Raw genomic sequence first — 23,025 nt, 5'->3', positions numbered from 1 at the left:
GTTATTGATAATTTTACTAAAGCATTTTTTCTGAATGGGACTCACATCAGCCCGACACCACGTTTGGGAAACTCTTCCTTCTTTTGAACCCGACACCAACGGTTTGGGAACCGTTCTGATTGCTTCCTCTGTTGTTTCAGCTCTTCCTCCGCCTCACCACCGAGCGCCTGACTCACTCGAAGACAACTCTCAGTAAAGAGTTATGAAAGCCTGGTAGCCAATTTTGAAGCTGGTCAAGTCGGGCTCCTTTCGCATTAGCTTCTTAATTCTAGCTGGCACACGATACTTAAATAGAAATCTGCCAGCAGATAGGCTAACGTGCGTAACATCTATTTGTTAGTCGGTTTGGCATGTTTTCAATATGCCTGTAAGTGTTGTGGTATAGTTTTAAAATAGCAGTTTGTTGGCATCTCGGAAAAACACTTTAAACAATACCTCCAATACCTTACTTCTACAGTCTCTCGCTGTTGGTCAGCGTTCGAGCTCGTGTACGACCCCGCCGGTTTATAAAGCCGAGCTATTATGTAAACTAAATATATATATATAAAAAAATACACTTCAAAAGACCGGGGGCTGAATCCACCGAAGCCCAGGTTTAACCACGCCACGGGTTACAATATTTCAGGAATTTCGAATATTGAAAAAAATATTTAAAATAATTGTAGTAAAAAAGTCAAAAGCTTTCCAAAAGCAAAGAGACAATGCTAAAAATTACTAAATGAAGACAATGTCACATTAAACAAGACCAACTGCCTACATAGGCTACCATTAATTATATTTAGGCTACAATAAAATATCAAAATATAACCACTAATGAAATGAAGGCCTACATTACACGATGGAAACCAAACTAGGATATTGTATTTCAAAGACCTCAGGTAACGTGTTGTAAACGAGCAAGGCTCCTGCATGTCACCAAAAGCACAGAAACAAACTCGTGTATAGTGAAGTATGAAATTATAGATACTTTATTGAAGGATTGTGTTATGACAGTGGAATAAATAATCAAACAGGTAAATGTACAAACGTTAAGACGGTAAAGACAGCAGCTGCACCGAATGTGGAACCCACAGAAATGTAATTACTAGAACAATGTGTCCGTTCTAGAAATTGTCTTTCTACGCTGGAACTGATCGATGCGCAAATGAACAAGCTACAATAAATACAAACAAAACGCATTGAGCGAAATGCAAGAATATTACATGGTTGGGTTGTGAAGCTGGTTCACTATTAAAGAGTCTACAGTCCGTATAAGTAGGCTACTAGGACCACAGAACGGCAATAAATACAAGTTATTCAGATTTTTCTTTTTTTAAATGCTTGCGGTGTGGATCCCGAAAAAGTTTTTTTAAGCTATTTGTCAGAGCGGTGATGAAAATATACAAAATGACAGTTGGACACGACCCCCACCTTAGCTCTGCTCTTTACACCCCCCCCCGCCCCTCTACCCCCCCCGTCCCCCTTCCACTGGACCAGCTCTTCGGCTATGTTTGGTAAACCGCATTCAAGCGAAAACAACAAGAAAAAAACCCCAACGATCATACAATTTCACTTATATGAGCTGAACTGCATTAATCGTGTATTCCCCTAAAGAGGTCTTAGAAGTTAGAATGTTAAAGTAATTAAAAAACATACACAGTCATGACCATAGCTTGAAAATACTGACATCCTGACTTGCCTGGTATTGGTATTTAAAATAGAAAATGCTGAATTAATAGTCAGTCCAACATCACAGGCTATCATCACCAATGATGCAATTAAAATCCCCATAAAACACATTGTGCTCTACCTCCAGACCACTAAAAGCAACCTCTCCTAACTCCTTAAAACGGCAACATTTTGACAAAGACGTGTTCGATTAATCTTTAATTCCCAGGTTATAAACTCCAGAGCCACACAGTTCTTCCTCAGCCAGCACATGGTCATGTCTGAACACATCCTTAACGTACATTTGCGCTGTGTCACATCTTCTTCCATCATTTATATTTATATTAAATACAAGTACCTTGCTTGACAAAGCAGAAACACAACAAAATACAAATATCCTGTAGTATAAGTGGAGCCCATGTCAGGATGGAGCTGGTGCCAGGCCCCAAAGGCTGACATTGTAGGAGGGGCTTTAAGACCACGCCCCCAAACGGCCCGAAACCATATTCCCTAGACAGCGCATCACTTCTAACCACCACAACGCATGGCTGGTAAAAGTAGTACGCCATACAGGGAACGGGGTGTGTTTTGGGAGGCATTCTTTTAGTTAGGGCCACCATACACCCCCTCCCCCACCACAAAATGAAGAAAGGAAAAACCAACAAAAACCAGAGTCTGGCTTTCGCATTCAGTTCAAATACACGTTTCTCCAATGGTCAATATAATGGTATATGAATACTAATAACAATACAGTTCTTGTATCTCGTCACCATCCAACGTAGCCTACTTCTGCGTCCCAACCAGCTCCATAATCCCTAATGCCCTTCTTGTCCTCATAAAAAAAAGGGGGCACTACACAGGGCATAGGGGGGCATTTGGGACGCAGACTGTTGTGTGTGAAGTCCTGCAGACAATCACTGGAGGACACACTTCTCCTCCTTCTTGGCCATCTTGCCTTTGTTCTGCTCCAACGTCCTCTCGAGGTGTTCGTCTTCCTCCTCTGCCCTGAGGGACGAAGCAAAGTTCGGAGGTCAGACAAGGAAGGAGACAGGTAGAGACGCACAGGCTGTGGGCGCTATGGCAACTGTCGCCATACCACCCTGTGAAAAGGGACGGTGGCACGCCAGGAAAGCCAATTTGACCTTTAACCCCCGCCCCACGGCGTGGTACCCTGTTGGCTGATGCCAGTCTGCCGGTCGGGTTGTACGTGTGTGCGCTTTAGTGTCAGCATGTGTGTGTATGCTTGAGAGTGTGTGAAATGCATGTGTGTGTGTCTGGTTGTGTGTGTGTGTGTGTGTGTGTGACATACTGTTTCTCCTGGGCGTCGAGGTCTCTGACCAGAGCATCTCGTTTGTTCACCAGTATGACCAGTTCATCTAGCAGCAGCTGCTCCCTCCTCTTCTGGGCCTCGGTCTTCTGCCAGTCTGGAGGGCGGAGGGCAGGTTAGGACTACTACACCATTACCACTACAACACTACTACTATGACTACTACCACAACTATACTACTGTTACTACTAAAACAATAGCATTATTACCACTACAACACTACTACTACCACAACTATACTACTGTTACTACTAAAACAATAGCATTTTTACCACTACAATACTACAATGACTACCACCACAACTATACTACTGTTACTACTAAAACAATAGCATTTTTACCACTACAATGACTACTACCACAACTATACTACTGTAACTACTAAAACAATAGCATTATTACCACTACAACAATATTACAATTGTTGTAACCATTAGTAACACCAGTATTACTACTACTGTTACTACGACTACTGTCATACAACTATGTTTGATGATTACTTGATTAATTGAATCAGCATTGTTGTGCAAATGGAGCTGAGGAAAAGGTAGGCGTCAACCACTAACAAACCACGCCCCTTCAACACACCCAGGCTAACCAGGAGTGCTCCCACAGGCGCCAGATGGGACTCATCCCAATCCTCTTTCCTGACCCCCCCTGGGGGAATGGAGCCGCTGTGTGTGTGGGGGGTGCACCCTCTCTCTGGGGCTATATAGATATAACCCTGCCTAGCCCCAGATCCACCTAACACCAGGTTGGTACAGTGTTTTTAAAAGCATGTGGGTGTGGTATATGGTCAATATAACACAGTTAAGGGCTGTCCTTGTGCATGCTGCCTGTATAGAGCCGTTAGCCGTGGTATAATGGCCACGTACCGCACCCCCCGAGACGACCTATTGCCATCATAACCAGTAACCAATCCATTAGAACAAGTGATTTCTGTGTCATACCCATGGTATAAGATCTTATGCTGCTTTTAGACAATAAGAATTCAGCGTCTGAAGCACCTGATAAATGTCTGTCCATATATTTCCACTGTTGTAATAAGCCAGTTTCTAATAAGGCACACTGGGGGTTTGTGGTACGGGTTGTTGCTGGTATGGAGCCCTGTGAGGGAGCCCTGTGAGGGAACCCTCTGAATAACCCTTTTAAGTTGCATGAAGAAACTCAACAACGCAACCTTTTCATTTTCATTTTGTTGACACAGTCTATGTTTGCCATAATGACTGAGTGTGTAAAACAAGTTTTATTAACAACTGTCAAAATTAATCTAAGATTTAAAGTGGAACTTGCACCATTGCAACAACATCAAATCTGATTAAAATATGTTCAAATACACTCCATGGACACTACAAGGTACAGTAGGGCATTTCTGGCTTTCTATAGCAATGTAGAATGGGACAAATAGTCACTGTAGTGAAAACTAGGGATGTAAACAACAAATTTCATACAAGTTTATACATGCATTTTCTTAACAGTCCTTGGTTAGTCATAAAATTCCATGTGAATTGGCTGGTTGTCGTCCAATCACAACCTGATCCATAGTGGCACTAGAATAACTTCAGGCACTTTAGGAGATTGAATATAAAACGTAAAAGGCTGAACTGCACCAAACAGGGAGGTTTGGTATAAAGCTATGAATCTGAATAGATTTGGAGATTAGAAATTACACAGTTAAAAAACAGTACTGTATTTTCAATTAGCCCAGGGTTAACTTGTTGGCTCAAGCTTCTCTACTGTCATTACAAGTGCAGAGTAATTCTATACTGCAGACATAACAGTGCTGGTGGTTAAGTACACTAGCCACACCCTGCAGGTTTGCTGGTCTGCCCGTCATCAACAACCCGCGTGTTTACGGAACATTGTCATTACGATCCGTTTCGCGGCGTCGACTCGTTACACAGACACGCTGCTGCCGATTTCGGCTACTTTTAAGATCACAGAATGGACCTTTTCAGTTCCAGGAAGAACCCCTTTGGGTTTCTCTAAGAACGTACACCTAAGTCAGGCAGTGCCAATAAAACCACCTGGTTGTGTGCTCAAAACCCTACTCGGAAAATTCGTTCCGGGCCTTGCCGGGAGAAAGACCACGAGGAGCCTTTTTGGCCCCGATGTTAAATGCTCCAGTCGAGCTGGGCTGTTCTGACCGCTGGTTCACACACTATGACATGGAGGTTTGGTACTCTGAGGGTTCTTCGGCATGAGCTGTACGGAACGTTTGGTTCAACAAGATCCACCTCCATTCATAATTAAATACCTATTGATTTGAGAAGAAAAGGAATGTTGTAAAATGTCAGTCCCTAAAATAAGTGCGCCGCGTGGTCTATTAAAAATAAATATTTCCCCTCTGGTTCTGTCAAATTGAGCCGGCCTGTCATGTGTGTGTGTGTGTGTGTGTGTGTCACGCTGAGCCCAGTGTGTGCGTTCCTCTGAAAGGTTTGCTCTCTCTTCATTGGTCCAGTTGCTCTTTGAAGTCAACCACAGAGCGAAATGAGCACAGTCCCAATATTTGGCCAGCTAGTCTCTATTTCCCTCTCTTTACCCCCCCACCCCCTTTAACCCCCCCCCTCTCTTTATCCCTCTCTCTCTTTATCCCCCTCTCTCTCTACCCCTCTCCAATTCTATCTTTTTACATTTCTTTCAGACTCAGGATCTTACTCAAGAGTATTTTTCGTTAGCGTACCAAGAACTAAGACTGATATACCCACTACAAAAAGTTATTTAAAAAAAGAACCAGTGAAAATTCAAAACACCCATGTTGTGATTAGATATACACTTGTTATAACACTTCTGGCCTTGTCATGCCACAACAATCCCACAATGCCCTGTGCACAAAAGACCAGAGAAGTAGAAAAAGTAACTGCCTCCAAAGACATCTGAAGCATCGAAACATCCCATCACACTAGTCCCGCCTTTTCAGCTGCTCTCCCTCCCTCCCTCCCTCCCTCTGTCCCCACCCCTCCCTCCCCCTCTCCCTCCCTCCCCGAGCCAAGAAGCCAATGTTTCACCCAGCCGGGGGGGGTAAAGCATGGAGCTGTCAATCAAAGCCGTGGCAGGTCCCGCCCCCATCATTAGGAGGGCAGATGAGAGACACGGGTGAACAAACGAGAGGAGAGAGAGAAGGGTGTGTCTGTGAGTGGAAGAGTGTGTGAGAAAAAAACTGCCCAAAGCCACTCGCAGAGGGTACCACCTCCCTCCCAAGAGAGAGAGACAGAAAGGGAGAGAGAGAGAGAGAGAGAGAGAAAGGGAAAGAGGGAAAGAAAGCCAGACGCAAAAGACTGAGTAGTGTTCAACCATTGGATTAGCCCCCCCCCCCCCCCCAGACCCAACCCTACAGTGGTAACCATGTGAGTCTGCACAAGCCTCAGAAGAATGCGCCGGTTCAAATCCCCATCGCCCCCCACCCATCTGACGCTCAATTTATTCAGCAGTGCAAACTGCCCCAAAGTCCCCTTTCTGAGAGCTGGGCAGCTGAGAATTTCCTCTGGAGTTCTCTAAGTAAAGGCTTCAAATCCACGGCCGAAAAATCGACCAGCACACACAACTCTGCCATAACACCCACACACACACCCACACGCTGCATCCATAGCTTAACAAAATCTTTGAGAGACGTTTTCCAGAGTAGTTACTGAGGGACGTCTCACCAACCTGTGTGAATCAAGGATCTTTCCTCTCCAGATCTTTCCTTCCGAGCTCACTTTTTTCTCTTTTTCTTTTCTTTCTTTCTTTCTTTCCTTTTCCAGTTAAATGGCCCCTAAAAAATTGGCTTGGCCAGGGTCCAACTCGAGTCAAGAAACAAAGGTTGAGTCCCAAATGTCAACGTAATCCCTTTCAGTGCACTACTTTTGACCAGGGTCCATGTGTCATCGGGTAGGGCACTGAAAAGGGCCTGGGATGCCATTCGGGACATCATCTGCCTTAGAGAAGGAAGTCGACAGCAAAATGGCCGACAAATTAGGCCGCCTCTCGTGACAAAACATCCAGGCACATTCTTACTCATCAGAACACGATGACAGAAGGAGAACCCACCCAGACCAGACGATGCTAACAGAGACGTCCACGCTCCTCACAAAACAATTGGGCAGTATCCAGACCCTGCTTGTCTGGCTGACTACTACTTTAACACTTACAGGTGTGTGTGTGAGCGACAGAGAGCTGGGAAGTGTGTGTGTCATTGTGTGCTTGTGTGTACTGTCACTCCTAGCTTATCTCCAGTTCCAGTCAACTAGAAATCCTGAAACAGTTCAACATCAAAGGGGACATATAGCCTGGTACCTAATGAATCAGACCTGTAGCACATATAGCCTGGGACCAAATCAATCAAACCTGTGGCACATAGCCTGGTATCTAATCAATCAGACCTGTATCACATATAACCAGTGACCTAATCAATCAGAGCTGTAGCACAAATAGCCTGGTATCTAATCAATCAGACCTGTATCACATATAGCCAGTGACCTAATCAATCAGACCTGTAGCACAAATAGCCTGGGACCTAATCAATCAGACCTGTAGCACAAATAGCCTGGGACCTAATCAATCAGACCTGTAGCACAAATAGCCTGGGACCTAATCAATCAGATCTGTAGCACATATAGCCTGGGACCTAATCAATCAGACCTGTAGCACATATAGCCTGGGACCTAATCAATCAGACCTGTAGCACATATAGCCTGGGACCTAATCAATCAGACCTGTAGCACAAATAGCCTGGGACCTAATCAATCAGACCTGTAGCAGATATGTGGCAGAAAACAACAAACAGATTTACCAATGGAGGAGTGGAAGAGGGAGGCTGAGAAAGTGAGCGGAGAGATGGAGAGGAGAGAAGGAGAGAGGATAGATAGAGAGGGAAGAGAGAGATGGAGAGAGAGAAAGGGAATGAAAGAGAGAGGGTTATAAAAGGAGTAGAAAGGATAAGCTCCTCATAGGATTACATATTGATTTTAAATGTATAAAAAAGCTTATCATATCAAAGCGTAACAAGAAAACTTGGGGACCTGGCTATGCATAAATCCCTTTAAAGACGAAGAGGCGCGAGAGGCGTCCACTTTAGAACAGAAGCCCAAAGAGCCAGCCAAGTGACAGGGAGAGAGGCTGGTAAGAAAGGAGTGTGTGTGTGTGTGTGTGAACGAGCTTGTGTGTGTTTGAATAGTAAGCACATAAAGAGGGCAGAGTGTATCAATTTGGTGCCAGGGAGACAAGAGCCTGGCATACAGCGAACTTACCAGCAAACAGCTGGTATTGTCACAGTTTGTTACCCAGGGGGTATCACACAACCCCAAACCCTGATCCCAGGGGGACAATCTAGAATCTGTAAATATGAATGGGCCCGTATCGACTGAACGACTGAGAATTTCACAATTTTCACAAATCATCACGCTCAGTTCTGATGGTTATTTAAGGATAACTCTTTAACTGTACATTTGTGTTAAGACTTAGAGTATCTTTGATTATTCAAGCCTTTTGAGATTAGTTTCACATTGTGTTGTCTTGGAACATCACATAGCTTAACATCCAATGGGGTTAGAGTTCAAACCTACAGAGGGCAGATCTCCAGGAACAGGGTTAGAGTTCAAACCTACAGAGGGCAGATCTCCAGGAACAGGGTTAGAGTTCAAACCTACAGAGGGCAGATCTCCAGGAACAGGGTTAGAGTTCAAACCTACAGAGGGCAGATCTCCAGGAACAGGGTTAGAGTTCAAACCTACAGAGGGCAGATCTCCAGGAACAGGGTTAGAGTTCAAACCTACAGAGGGCAGATCTCCAGGAACAGGGTTAGAGTTCAAACCTACAGAGGGCAGATCTCCAGGAACAGGGTTGAGGGCTGGTGTAATACTCTCTCCCCCTTCTCTCACTCCAGATGTTTGCTGATGGAAGCAGTCACCAGATGTGTGGTTTTCCCGTGGCGTTAACACGTTATTATCCCCTCTGCCTGACACAGACAGGCCAATGAAAGCTGGATGTATGGATCACAAGCAGAATGGTGTGACACACACCCCCCAACACAAACGCGCGCGTGTGTGTGTGTGTGTCTATATCTCTGAAAGTGTGTATCTCTGTCATTCACTGCTGTGATAACTCCAGCATGTCTCTATCAGACTGACATAGATGTGTGTGTGTGTGTGTGTGTGTGTGTCTGTCTATCTCTACAAGGCTCCTGTCATCAACTGGCCAACCAAATCAGCAATTACCTGTCGCCACGCCAGCCACCCCAGACAGCGCTCAATAGACCTGGCCCTCCACCAAATAACAACCCAGGAGAGACCGGAACGACACACACACGGCTCAGACACTGCTTCCTTTACACTGGGAACACACACGTAGCTATCTCTCTCTCTCTCTGACACACACAGACAACGGCCCTTCGCCCCCTCCCCAGAGCAGACTATCTGTCTGACCGGTACAGCGGTAGAAGGTACCGGTAGAAGGTTCCGGTAGAAGGTACCGGTAGAAGGTACCGGTAGAAGGTAAAGTGTTGAATGTTAAGTGGTTTCCAGAGGAGAAGGCCAGCGGATAAGTTGAGAAATTCAGGAAATCCAGATCTGCCCGTGCCATTAATAGGCGCGCGCACACATGCGAGATGAAGCTTCTTGTCAAAGTGAGGACTGGCCAAATGTCTTTACTTCACATGATTTTCCTTGTTTGAATATCGTACTGAGGATTGAATACAGTAAAACAGGAAGAGAAACTGTGTGAGGTTAAAATGTATACGCTCAGCAAACGTTTTGATTGCTGTTTCTTTTTTTCCTTATTTTAATTTTTTAACATACATATATATAGAATGCTTTTAGTTTAACATGTAGTATCATCGAGCAATGTAACTTTGCAGAATGTCATTTTGGCCTTGTGAACAATGCCCCTGGAAGAACCAAATAAACATGAACCGAATACAGTGGTTATGTGTGATAACACTGCCTTTACCTTTGGCTCTCCTTATAAATAAATATGGCAGAAACATGTGTGGACAAGCACGCATGCGCACACACGCACGCACGCACACACAAACACAGAGACAGAGACACCTGCCCCCCCCCCCCCCCCCCCCTCCACCAGCTAATTACAATTGACTCAATATGGATCTTTGCTTATCAGGAGGGGAAATAAATTAGCATGTCCGATGCAGGGGGGCAGGGGGGTCAGCTTTGAATGGAGAAATCAATTTGCATTGATTGCCAAAAGGTTCATTTTGCCCAAAGAGGACATCAGTCGAAGGGATTAAACTTGGGTTTGGCCCGACAACTTTGATACCAACACAATGGAGCAGCCTTTCTACCCACATCGGCGCACACAACAAACCATCTCCATGGCGTAGCCACCAGCTAGCCGCGGGTTTCTTAATCCTTGATAGGAGTTGGTGTGGCTAGATTTCAAATCAGGGTGTTTTGTAATGGTATTCAAGACCAGTATGGGTGATAGATAGCATTGATCATACACCCGCCCCCTAGATCCCCTCACTGAGAATGATATTAATCCTCCCTAGAAACTACCTAGCAACCGCGCCGAACACAAGGAATTAAAATCGTTATTCTGAACCGGGAAGGAACTGTGGTTTAAACAGAACATACTGGAATTGAGTCATAGGTCATAGCAACACCTTGACAACACAGGTAGAGGTATATGTACAGCAAGTTAGGCTTTCTAAGTTAGGAAAAGGGAGTTTGGCTTTACTAGCTGGGCTGATTGAATCAGGTTGACTGAGTTAAGCTTAATGGGTTTGGCTGAATGACCTAGGCTTAAATGGTCAGGCTTGATGACCTAGGCTTAAATGGTCAGGCTTGATGAGCTTGGCTTAGTGAGTTAGGATTAATGAGGGAAGCCTGCCTAGTGAGTTAGGGTTAATGAGCTAGGCCTAGTGAGTTAGGGTTAATGAGCTAGGCCTAGTGAGTTAGGGTTAATGAGCTAGGCCTAGTGAGTTAGGGTTAATGAGCTAGGCCTAGTGAGTTAGGGTTAATGAGCTAGGCCTAGTGAGTTAGGGTTAATGAGCTAGGCCTAGTGAGTTAGGGTTAATGAGCTAGGCCTAGTGAGTTAGGGTTAAGGAGCTAGTCCTAGTGAGTTAGGGTTAAGGAGCTAGTCCTAGTGAGTTAGGGTTAAGGAGTGAGGCTGATTGAGTTGGGCTTAGGAGGCTTAATGAGCTAGGATTAGTGAGTTGGGCTTAATGAGTGATGCTCAAGATCATGATGACCATGACCTTTTGGATAGCTGTTATTGGCCAGCCATATTACAGCAGTCACATTAGTAAACATATGGATAGCAACATCCTTTTGCTTCAGCCATGTATCATTCTATGGTTTCAGAGAAGAACAAAGTTTCAGGATCAGGATGTTACAGCAGCCAATGCTTCTACCTCCCCAACCGCCAGGCGTCCTGTCAACCTCCACCCAAAAAAAAGGATGTATTTTTACTCCCTTCCCTCTCCTGCCTTCCTCCTCCCCTCACAACACTCTCCACCCCCTCTCATTACCTCAGCCTCCTCCCCTCACAACTCTCTCCGCCCCCTCTCATTACCTCAGCCTCCTCCCCTCACAACACTCTCCGCCCCCTCTCATTCCCTCAGCCTCCTCCCCTCACAATACTCTCCGCCCCCTCTCATTCCCTCATCCACCTCCCCTCACAACTCTCCGCCCCCTCTCATTCCCTCAGCCTCCTCCCCTCGCAGTATCCTCCCCTCAAAGTACTCTCCTCCCCCTCTCATTCCCTCATCCACCTCCCCTCACACTCTCCTCCCCCTCTCATTCCCTCATCCACCTCCCCTCACAACACCCTCCGCCCCCTCTCATTCCCTCATCCACCTCCCCTCACAACACCCTCCGCCCCCTCTCATTCCCTCATCCACCTCCCCTCACAACACCCTCCGCCCCCTCTCATTCCCTCAGCCTCCTCCCCTCACAGTATCCTCCCCTCAAAGTACTCTCCTCCCCCTCTCATTCACTCATCCACCTCCCCTCACAACACCCTCCGCCCCCTCTCATTCCCTCATCCACCTCCCCTCACAACACCCTCCGCCCCCTCTCATTCCCTCATCCACCTCCCCTCACTCTCCTCCCCCTCTCATTCCCTCATCCACCTCCCCTCACAACACCCTCCGCCCCCTCTCATTCCCTCATCCACCTCCCCTCACAACACCCTCCGCCCCCTCTCATTCCCTCATCCACCTCCCCTCACAACACCCTCCGCCCCCTCTCATTCCCTCATCCACCTCCCCTCACACTCTCCTCCCCCTCTCATTCCCTCAGCCTCCTCCCCTCACAGTATCCTCCCCTCAAAGTACTCTCCTCCCCCTCTCATTCACTCATCCACCTCCCCTCACAACACCCTCCGCCCCCTCTCATTCCCTCATCCACCTCCCCTCACACTCTCCTCCCCCTCTCATTCCCTCATCCTCCCCTCATTCTCCCCACCGTCTGCCTCTCTTCGCCCTCCTTTCTTTCAACAGCCCTAACCCAATCTTTCATTAAATTATCTACTTTCATTGTACTCCATTACCCACGTTTGTATTAATTACTTACTTGGACTTACGATCAATATGTGAACACAAATGCGAATGTTAAGGTGAATGTTAAGTTGAATGTGAATGTTTTGATAAATGTTAAGGTAAATGAGAATTTAAAGGTTAATGTCATGATGATTATACATTTTAAAATGTCAATTTCAAGTTGAATGTAAAGGTAAATGTCAAGGTGAATGTAAAGGTAAATATTGAGGCAAAAGAAAATATTGAGGTAAATGTGAATGTCTTACCCTCAATGGCCAGCATGGCGCGTAGCTCCCGGTTGAGCAGCTCGAAGCGTCTCTCCAGATCGTGCTCTTTCTCCCTGTGGCAGTAAGTTGGTGCAAAGTTCATCAATATGTTAATGACTAAATCATTAAGCACTTAGAAGAAACCTGTAATAAACATCGATTCAGCCAGTCGCCGGACCTTCGGTCTCGCTGCACATTAATCTACTGCAAATAAGTGATACAGCAGCAAACCTCGACCAGGAGCCCCAGGGCCCAGCCTGGCACGCAGGGAGAGACACGGAGGGGGAGAGGGGGAGTAAGACAGGGAGAGACATGGAGGGGGAGAGGGGGACCAAGACAGGGAGGGACATGGAGGGGGAGAGGGGGACCAAGACAGGGAGGGACATGGAGGGGGAGAGGGGGACCAAGACAGAGAGGGGGAGTAAGACAGGGAGGGACACAGAGGGGGAGAGGGGGAGTAAGACAGGGAGGGGGAGAGTAAGACAGGGAGGGACATGGAGGGGGAGAGGGGGACTAAGACAGGGAGGGACATGGAGGGGGAGAGGGGGACTAAGACAGAGATGGACATGGAGGGGGAGAGGGGGACTAAGACAGGGAGGGACATGGAGCGGGAGAGGGGGACTAAGACAGGGAGGGGGGGGGGCGTAAGACAGGGAGGGGGGAGGGGGCGTAAGACAGGGAGGGGGAAAGGGGGCGTAAGACAGGGAGGGGGAAAGGGGGAGTAAGACAGGGAGGGGGGAGGGGGAGTAAGACAGGGAGGGGGAAAGGGGGAGTAAGACAGGGAGGGGGAAAGGGGGAGTAAGACAGGGAGGGGGAAAGGGGGAGTAAGACAGGGAGGGGGAAAGGGGGAGTAAGACAGGGAGGGGGAAAGGGGGAGTAAGACAGGGAGGGGGATTTCTGTGCCTCCTCCCCCCTCTCCTCTGTCTCTCTCTCTGTCAGGTGCTGACATGATACACGTGGTTGAACGAAGACTTCAATACTTATCGCCCCCGGGCCTTTGAAATCCAGCAAACCAGGGGAGAGAAGAGGGAGGAAAGAGGAGTGGGGGGAGAGAAGAGGGAGGAAAGAGGAGTGGGGGGAAGAGGAGAGGAGGCAGGAAACAGGAGCAAGGGAAGAGGGGAGGGACAAGAGAGGAGCTCCATCCCACCTGTCCACCAGTGACCGAATGCATCCCAAATGCCACCCTATCTCCTATGAAGTGCACTGTTTGTAGACTTGTTTACATAAGGAACCCCATAGGGTTTTGGTCAGACGTAGTGCACTCTGTAGGGAACAGTGTGCCATTTGGGACGTGCAGCATTATGATGGCTTCCGTATGATCGTGGCTGAGTCCTTATTGATTCATATTGAGTGAACATGTAAATCGATCCTGGGAATAAACGGACACAGAATGAACTAGAAAGTGTTACTTTGAAGGTTTAACACACAGGTTGATGGGATAAAGCCACTGTTTTGTGCAGTGATGCTTTTTAAAGGGGGTGTTGTGAAACTGATGTCTTTGTGTTTGGAGCTTGGGAAGAGGTAGGCAGAGACAGACACAGACTTACAGACACACAGGTAGACACAGACACAGAGGTAGACACAGACACACTGAGATTTACAGACAATCAGACACTTATAGACACCCAGGTAGAGATAGATACACAGGCAGAGACAGACAGAAACGAGGGCAGGACAACGGACAGAAATGAGGGCAGGACAACAGGGAGACGGACAGAAATGAGGGCAGGACAACAGGGAGACGGACAGAAATGAGGGCAGGACAACAGGGAGACAGACAGAAATGAGGGCAGGACAACAGGGAGACAGACAGAAATGAGTGCAGGACAACAGGGAGACAGACAGAAATGAGTGCAGGACAACAGGGAGACAGACAGAAATGAGTGCAGGACAACAGGGAGACGGACAGAAATGAGGGCAGGACAAGAGACAAACAGACTTACAGTAAGGAGAGTTGGTTCTGTCTCCTAATCAGGGCGTTCTTCTTGTTGACCAACATGAACCACTCCTGCATCATGGACTCCTCCTCCTCCTTGTTGTTTCCTGGACAAACAACAACAATGTAAACATCTACCACAGCAAACAAACAGGATGTACCACCATCCTCCTCCTGGTTCCTTCCACCAATGTTATGTACAGTGAGGGGAAAAAAGTATTTGATCCCCTGCTGATTTTGTACATTTGCCCACTGACAAAGAAATGATCAGTCTATAATTTTAATGGTGGGTTTATTTGAACAGTGAGAGACAGAATAACAACAAATAAATCCAGAAGAAAACATGAAATAAGTATTTGACCCCCTCTCAATCAGAAAGATTTCTGGCTCCCAGGTGTCTTTTATACAGGTAACACGCTGAGATTAAGAGTGTGCTCCTAAAGGGAGTGCTCCTAATCTCAGTTTGTTACCTGTATGAAAGACACCTGTCCACAGATGCAATCAATCAATCAGATTCCAAACTCTCCACCATGGCCAAGACCATATAGCTGTCCAAGGATGTCAGGGACAAGTTTGTAGACACAAGGCTGGAATGGGCTACAAGAGCATCGCCAAGCCGCTTGGTGAGAAGGTGACAACAGTTGGTGCGATTATTCGCAAATGGAAGAAACACAAAAGAACTGTCAATCTCCCTCAGTCTGGGGCTCCATGCAAGACCTCACCTCGTGGAGTTGCAATGATCATAAGAACGGTGAGGAATCAGCCCATAACTACACGGGAGGAACTTGTCAATGATTAAGGCAGCTGGGACCATAGTCACCAAAAAAAACTATTGGTAACACACTACGCCGCGAAGGACTGAAATCCTGCAGCGCCCACAAGGTCCCCCTGCTCAAGAAAGCGCATGTACTGGCCCGTCCGAAGTTTGCCAATGAACATCTGAATGATTCAGAGGAGAACTGGGTGAAAGTGTTGAGGTCAGATGAGACTAAAATTGAGGTCTTTGGCATCAACTCAACTTGCCGTGTTTGGAGGAGGTGGAATGCTGCCTATGACTCCAAGAACACCATCCCCACCGTCAAACATGGAGGTGGAAACATTATGCTTTGGGAGTGTTTATCTGGTAAGGGGACAGGACAACTTCACTGCATCAAAGGGATGATGGACGGGGCTATGTTCTGTCAAATCTTGGGTGAGAACCTCCTTCCCTCAGCCAGGGCATTGAAAATGGGTCGTGGATGGGTAATCCAGCATGACAATGACCCAAAACACACGGCCAAGGCAACAAAGGAGTGGCTCAAGAAGAAGCACATTAAGGTCCTGTAGTGGCCTAGCCAGTCTCCAGACCTTAATCTCAAAGAAAGTCTGTGGAGGGAATTGAAGTTTCGAGTTGCCAAACGTCAGCCTCGAAACCTAAATGACTTGGAGAAGATCTGCAAAGAGGAGTGGGACAAAATCCCTCCTGAGATGTGTGCAAACCTGGTGGCCAACTACAAGAAACGTCTGACCTCTGTGATTGCCAACAAGGGTTTTGCCACCAAATACTAAGTCATGTTTTGCAGAGGGGTCGAAGACTTATTTCACTCATTAAAATGCAAAAATGAATTTTTCTGGATTTTGTTGTTGTTATTCTGTCTCTCATTGCTCAAATAAACCCACCATTAAAATTACTGACTGAGCATTTCATTGTCAGTGGGCAAACATACAAAATCAGCATTAGATCAAATATTTATTTCCCTCACTGTAGAACCATCATAAGAACATGCCCCCATTGCCCACGCCCCCACGGCTACACGCCCCCCCACAGACATGCCCCCACAAAGAGCACAAGTGGTGGGTACAATTTCCCCAGAATATCAGGTGGGGTAATGGGGACCCATAAACTGTGCAGCAGTAGTAGCTCCAGATTCCATGTTAGTGAGTGTGCGTGTGTGTCTGTGTTGCCGGTCCACATCCAGTGTTGGGAAGTCTAATGGCTGGCGAACAGAAGCCGACCCTGAACGTATCGTCATGAGATCTCGCGTTCAAAGACCGAGCGTGTCTGTCTGATGGTAGGTGGATGGACAGCGTGTGGCAGGGGTCTGTTTTACTACGGACCGTCAGGAACCACCAGCTATCTTGTACTGGTAGGACCTGGGCCTTAGAGATGTACAGGGCTGCATTTACAACCCCAAGTACGGCTTTCCACAGTAGGTACCAGTTCAGATGCCAGGTCAGGTACCAGTGGTCGTATTTGTTGAGGACCAAGGACCAGCGGTCATTTTAGTTGAGGACAAGGTCCAGTGGTAGTATCAGTTGAGGACAAGGTCCAGTGGTAGTATCAGTTGAGGACAAGGTCCAGTGGTAGTATCAGTTGAGGACAAGGTCCAGTGGTAGTATTAGTTGAGGACAAGGTCCGTTGGTAGTATCAGTTGAGGACAAGGTCCAGTGGTAGTATCAGTTGAGGACAAGGTCCAGTGGTAGTATCAGTTGAGCACAAGGTCCAGTGGTAGTATCAGTTGAGGACAAGGTCCAGTGGTAGTATCAGTTGAGCACAAGGTCCAGTGGTAGTATCAGTTGAGCACAAGGTCCAGTGGTAGTATTAGTTGAGGACAAGGTCCGGTGGTAGTATTAGTTGAGGACAAGGTCCGGTGGTAGTATTAGTTGAGGACCAAGGAGAAGAAACCAGGGAGACCAGGGAGAAGAAACCCTGTTGCGCCAATCCTGGTGGAGTTGACACCCCATGGCCGGTTCTCGACCATACCAATTATTCTCTATGCCGTTGTTCAGTTGATGCGTTTTGGGCCGTGTTCCCCCCTCTACTTCCAAGGTTAACAATCGTTTCCATGGTTTTGCTGACAGGGAGGGGCAGTTGTCCTAGCAAACGCCATGCCAATCTGCTCACCTCCTCCCTGTAGGCTGACTCATTGTGGTCGGCCATGAGGCCTCCAACTGAGATGGCGTGCAGAGTCACACAGTTGTGGGCTGAAGACAAACCCCTGAGGGGTGCCAGGGTTAATAATCAGTGGCAGATCAGGCGTTGCCACCCAACTTCAGTGAACAAGGGTGATGGATGGGGCTTCTCGCATTTAGAGCTACACCAGAACATCTCAGCGTATCCAGAAAGGTCTCCAAGAAGATGCCAAGACAGGCACACACCTTTACACACACCTCTCTCTCTCTCTCGCTCACACACACACACACACACACACCCCTCTTCCTCGCTGTCAATCCAGCCAGAAAAGAGGGATTGTTCTGCTGCCTGCTGACGACAAAAGAATGAGTGCCGTACGTGTGTATCTCTGTCTGACGTTCGGCGCTGCCCGGGCCCAGACGGAGCGATGTAATTTCATTTAACAGAAAAAGGCGACCAGAACCAGGGGATTTAAGACCGGGCTCCATGGGATTACTGTAGTCAACTTTGAAATGGACGACACAGCGCCCGCATCCTAAATGGCCCGCTGTCCTCTATTTAGGGCACTAACTCCAACCGGAGCCCATAGGGGAGTAGGGCGCCACTGGGGACCGGGAAGCAGCTCTGAGGGGATAAAGGCAGCAGGTTCCTTTGGCAGGTCATTGTGACTCGCAGACAGTCCAATAAAACAAGCAAATAATCATGGGAATATTAAGCCTGTGTGACATTGTGGCGAGGCGGCCCGACGGAAGACGACAGAGGGATTAGAGAAGTAACCATCCCCGCCAGCCACACCGTCTGAGATGGGGAACAACGGCGGGAGGGACGGGAGGTTTTGGAGTGGGGGGGAGGAGAGATGGGGCGAGAGGGGAAAAGAGCAGGAGAGGTGGGGCGAGAGCGGGGAGGACAAGGAGATGTGGAGTGATAGGGGGAAGGAGCGGGAATTGCGGGGGAGGAGAGGGAATGGTGGGGCGGGAGGAGAGGGAATGGTGGGGCGAGAGGAGGAAGGAGAGGGAGACCTGTGGTGAAGGAGCCAAGGATTGGGAGGTGTTAGAAGAATATTGCAGGCTCCTTGTCTATAGCTCCTGGTTTTGTGTGTGTGTGTGTGCGCGCGTGTGTGTGTGTGTGTGTGTGTGTGATAGCCACCGTAGGCCAGTGGGGGTTTCATTATTCCTATCTGTTCTGAATGGAACACTGGCCAAGATGGCTATCTTAATCTTATTTGGCTATAGAGGCTAGCTCAAACACACACACACACACACACACACACACACACACACACACACACACACACACACACACACACACACACACAGCTGGCCCTCAGGCCTCTATTCTGCTCTTCATTCAGAGCGTGTGTGTGTGAGACTGTCAGAGGGAGATCATCTGATAGCGTGAGGATGTGTGCGTGTGTATCTGTTGTATCTTGTTAGTGGCTATCTGTGTGTGTGTGTGTGTGTGCGCGTGTCGGTTGATTACATCCGAGTGTGTGTTGATTATCGGTGCGTCAGTGTGTTACCCCATTGCCGAACACTGATAACAAGAGCATGATATTAATGGTTTATCAGTTTTCAATTTCATTCTCAAACCATTTCCATCTATTCCCTGAAATAATACACATTGTTTGTGAAAACACATGACTCTGTATTCACAGATGGCTCCTGGTTTGAGGTGGGTAGAGTTGGGTAAACCAAGAAACAACAACTCAAATCGCGTGTGCATGTCAGTGCCAATCCACTAGAACCTTGGATCCAAGATGTCCGCCACAGATCCAAGATGTCCGCCACAGATCCAAGATGTCCGCCACAGATCCAAGATGTCCGCCACAGATCCAAGATGTCCGCCACAGATCCAAGATGTCCGCCACAGATCCAAGATGTCCGCCACAGATCCAAGATGGATTACCAAGATAGACAGACACTGGGTGCAACAAGGCTTGGTGTCCTTGTGTGACAGCAGCCCTACCAGCCCCAGACGTGGCTGAGCCAATAGGCGCTGTCCTGGCACAATGATACACCAGGGCATTGTGGGAATGTTGTCAAGAGGATTTCGACTCCAATGACTACATAATGTCAGACTGATCAAATCAAACAATAAATAATTTAACTTTACTTCATGAAAATAATAGAAGCCTGCTAAAAACTTGCTGAATTGCGCACACAAACATTTTAGGAGACTATCTTTGTGGGGACATAACGTAATTCCCATTATAACGTAATTCCCATTATAACGTAATTCCCATTAAAACAAGAAACCAGGCAAGCCTAGTTCAGACCAACCACAATAGAATGTGTTGATTGCGGCTGCCCTCTCGAGAATCGACCCCAGATTGCCCACGCGAATGGCTGTGTCGTTAACCACTACACCACGGAGCTGTACTTTTGCCTGGTGTCAGTATAGCCTCTTGACATTATATAACTTTGTCACTCATTAACATCACGGCAAGTTTGAATATTTCATCAGACACGTTAACTATTGTGCTGAAATGAGTAACGTTTCTTTTTACATTTACCCCCACCGCAAATAGTATCAATGAACTGTATGGCTTTTGTCACTGGCCGTTTTAACAGCTTATTAGCCATTCGTGAGTGACATTGACACAATAACTACTGTATCAATACGTGACGACGACAACAGACTTTATCGTCAAGTGAAAAGACGAGAGAATTATGTAGCCAGCGAAGCATTTGTCTACTTTGAAGAAATCCTAAAACATAATCCAGAAAAAGTCGCAATATAACAGTAAATGCTTTCCATAACGTTGCTACTGAAGGTTGTTTTTTTGTGTACAAGTGTTTGACAATCCTGAACAAATCCTAATATCCACCAGAACCGCTTTATTTTAGGTTTCCTATTACGAAGCTACATAGGATTGTAGCCAGCAAAGTTTTTTCTGTCCTGAACCTCAGGCATAATGCATTTTGACTGTTAAAGGAGTCAAACGCGGGACCTGTTGTTCCGGAGCCCATGTCTCTAACCACTACGCTATTTAACAAGGGGTAGTGATCAGTCAGTCAGTGACATTCGCTCTTCTAGGCCCGGCTCCGCTTACGTGGTCCGGCAAAACAACTTAACAGTAACCCCAAAATCCTAACCACTAAACACAAACTCTAACCACAATTGATTCTTACCCTAAACCTAATACCTTGGACCAAAATACTGTCTACTAGGGAATGACAAAGTGTCCCCACAATGTCAAATATTCAGATTTTGACTATCCTTGGGGGATATTTGGTCCCCATCAGATTAGTAAAACACAGCACACAAACACGAGACATCATCTATATCGATTAAAGATACCTGAATCCAAAGGCACTGGGGCTGGCGCACAATGAACCAGAAGAAAACGGAAACAAAATAGAAAATAATGAAATTAACATGAAATGAACAACACAAAAAAATGACATAGGCTACAACATATGGGACATCACACTCAAAACTTCAAACAAAAATGTCTGTTGAGAAGACCATAGATAAAAGGCAAACCAGAAGTACAACTAACCAGACTTAAAGTACTCAGGTAAAGACAGATTCTCTCTTCTCTAGTTTGAAAGAAATGAGAAACACATTTAAGCCGGTGATCGCAGCTCCGGAGATCATACACACCAATCCACTCTGTCTATCAGCCTTTTAAAAGGAAAGAGGAATGATAGAGGAGGGAGAGATGGAGCAATGAGAGGCAGTTGATTTTAACTACATCCCCATTGACTAAGTAACTATTGAGCTGCACTCCTTCCTCATTCTGACTCCCCTCTGCCTGGCTAGCCTCCCCCACTCTCAAACTGGCCTCCTCAAGTTAATCCCCCCCCACCTCCCCCCGCTAACCTCCCCCAACTAACCTCATGTACCTAGTCCAGCCCAGTGCCTAGTCCAGCCCAGTGCCTAGTCCAGCCCAGTGCCTAGTCCAGCCCAGTACCTAGTCCAGCTCAGTCCCTAGTCCAGCCCTGTACCTAGTCCAGCCCAGTACCTAGTCCAGCTGCTTCCACCCGTTTGCCTAAGGAACACAACCCAGATGATTAGGGTGACCACCCCTCGTAGGTAAGTAGCAACAGCTTGTTTGAATGGCTATGTGGTTGCCTGAGTAGAGAGAGGCACGAGGCAAGAGGGAATTCTCCTTCTCTCTCTGGTTGAAGTCAATCTGGTCAATCTCTCACTCCTTTTCACTCTCTATTTCGTTCCCGTCCTTACTTTGGGACTTGCCTCTTCCTCGTACGGCGGAAATCAAGGATACAAATGGGCAATGTATTTGAGCATGAGGTGCAGTCAGTTTCACGAGGACAGACCCCCTAAAAAGCAGGCAAAAGAGGCCCCAAAAGTCTCCCACCCGGCAGTCTGAAGACCTTCACAATGCAAACGCAAACCAGACGAATATCAGGAAAATGACTCCCTCTCCTCCCCCGGCTCCCTCCACCCTGCTGTATACAGGATATCTCTGTCTCTCCACCTCAGTGGTCTATTCAGCCTCTCCTGGAGTAGCGCTCGCTGCCCGGGGGCTTTTCGGGGGTGCCAGAGACCCCCCCCCCCCACCCCACCCGCTCAATCACACAATGGCCCTGCCAATGAAGCTGAATCCGGCTTTATTGAACCTGTATATAACAGGTCTGTGAATGGGACACATTAACCAATCCATTCTAGCCTTTCTCCCCACAGCCGCGTCGCTCCCCCGGCTCTACCCCTCGCTTTAAAGGAGAGTGCAAAAATCACCCCTTACACATTTCAATGGCTACCTTTGACTGGTGTCACTTGTCCGAATGGTGGGGGTGGGGGGGTTCAGGGATTCATAACCATAAACCGCGTTAAACGCTGGGAAGACACACACACAGACACACACACACACAGACACACACACACACAGACAGACACACACACACAGACACACACACACAGACACACACACACAGAAGGTTAGAAGCTGGGGTCACTAAAGTCTCTTTTAATGAGGGTTTACAGCTACACACAGTAACCAAGCCCCTCCAAGACCCTCCATGTCAGAGGTTGAAGGAGAAAGAGAGAGGAGGAGAGGGAGAAAGCGAGAGGAGGAGAGGGAGAAAGAGAGAGGAGGAGAGGGATGGGAGAGAGAGGAGGAGAGGGATGGGAGAGAGAGGAGGAGAGGGATGGGAGAGAGAGGAGGAGAGGGATGGGAGAGAGAGGAGGAGAGGGATGGGAGAGAGAGGAAGAGAGGGATGGGAGAGAGAGGAAGAGAGGGATGGGAGAGAGAGGAAGAGAGGGATGGGAGAGAGAGGAAGAGAGGGATGGGAGAGAGAGGAAGAGAGGGATGGGAGAGAGAGGAAGAGAGGGATGGGAGAGGGAGAAAGTGACAGAGGTACACAGAGACAAGGGAGGCGAGAGGGAGAGCCCCACTAAGATCCATGTCTGTCTCCCCCTCCACTCAGAAAACACTGAGCCCTCCTCCCCCTCCCCTCCTCTACTACCCTCACCCCTCCTTTCCCCCCCTCACCCCTCCTCTACTACCCTCACCCC

At 47.5% G+C, this 23,025-nt stretch overlaps 1 protein-coding gene across 3 annotated transcripts in view; it reads right to left on the bottom strand.

The window, feature by feature from the left end:
- Window positions 1–1,444: 1,444 nt before the first annotated feature.
- The window catches only part of ehbp1 (EH domain binding protein 1), a 147,257-nt gene continuing 125,676 nt past the window's right edge, over window positions 1,445–23,025 (bottom strand). For 2 of the 3 annotated variants that reach the window (XM_034292258.1, XM_034292259.1), the window contains 5 exons: window positions 20,845–20,865; window positions 14,659–14,758; window positions 12,716–12,789; window positions 2,957–3,071; window positions 1,445–2,652 (listed from right to left, as the gene is read on the bottom strand). In XM_034292258.1, the coding sequence (XP_034148149.1) occupies window positions 2,562–2,652; window positions 2,957–3,071; window positions 12,716–12,789; window positions 14,659–14,758; window positions 20,845–20,865 (401 nt within the window). In that variant the 3' untranslated portion in view covers window positions 1,445–2,561. The remainder of the gene's footprint in view (window positions 2,653–2,956; window positions 3,072–12,715; window positions 12,790–14,658; window positions 14,759–20,844; window positions 20,866–23,025) is intronic. The other variant, XM_029119964.2, reaches the window with a different exon arrangement.

This window comes from Esox lucius, chromosome 5 (genome assembly GCF_011004845.1).
Source record: "Esox lucius isolate fEsoLuc1 chromosome 5, fEsoLuc1.pri, whole genome shotgun sequence".
Taxonomy (NCBI): domain Eukaryota; kingdom Metazoa; phylum Chordata; class Actinopteri; order Esociformes; family Esocidae; genus Esox; species Esox lucius.
The sequence above is the reverse complement of the archived record's forward strand: the minus strand, read 5'-3'. Positions and strand labels throughout refer to the sequence as shown.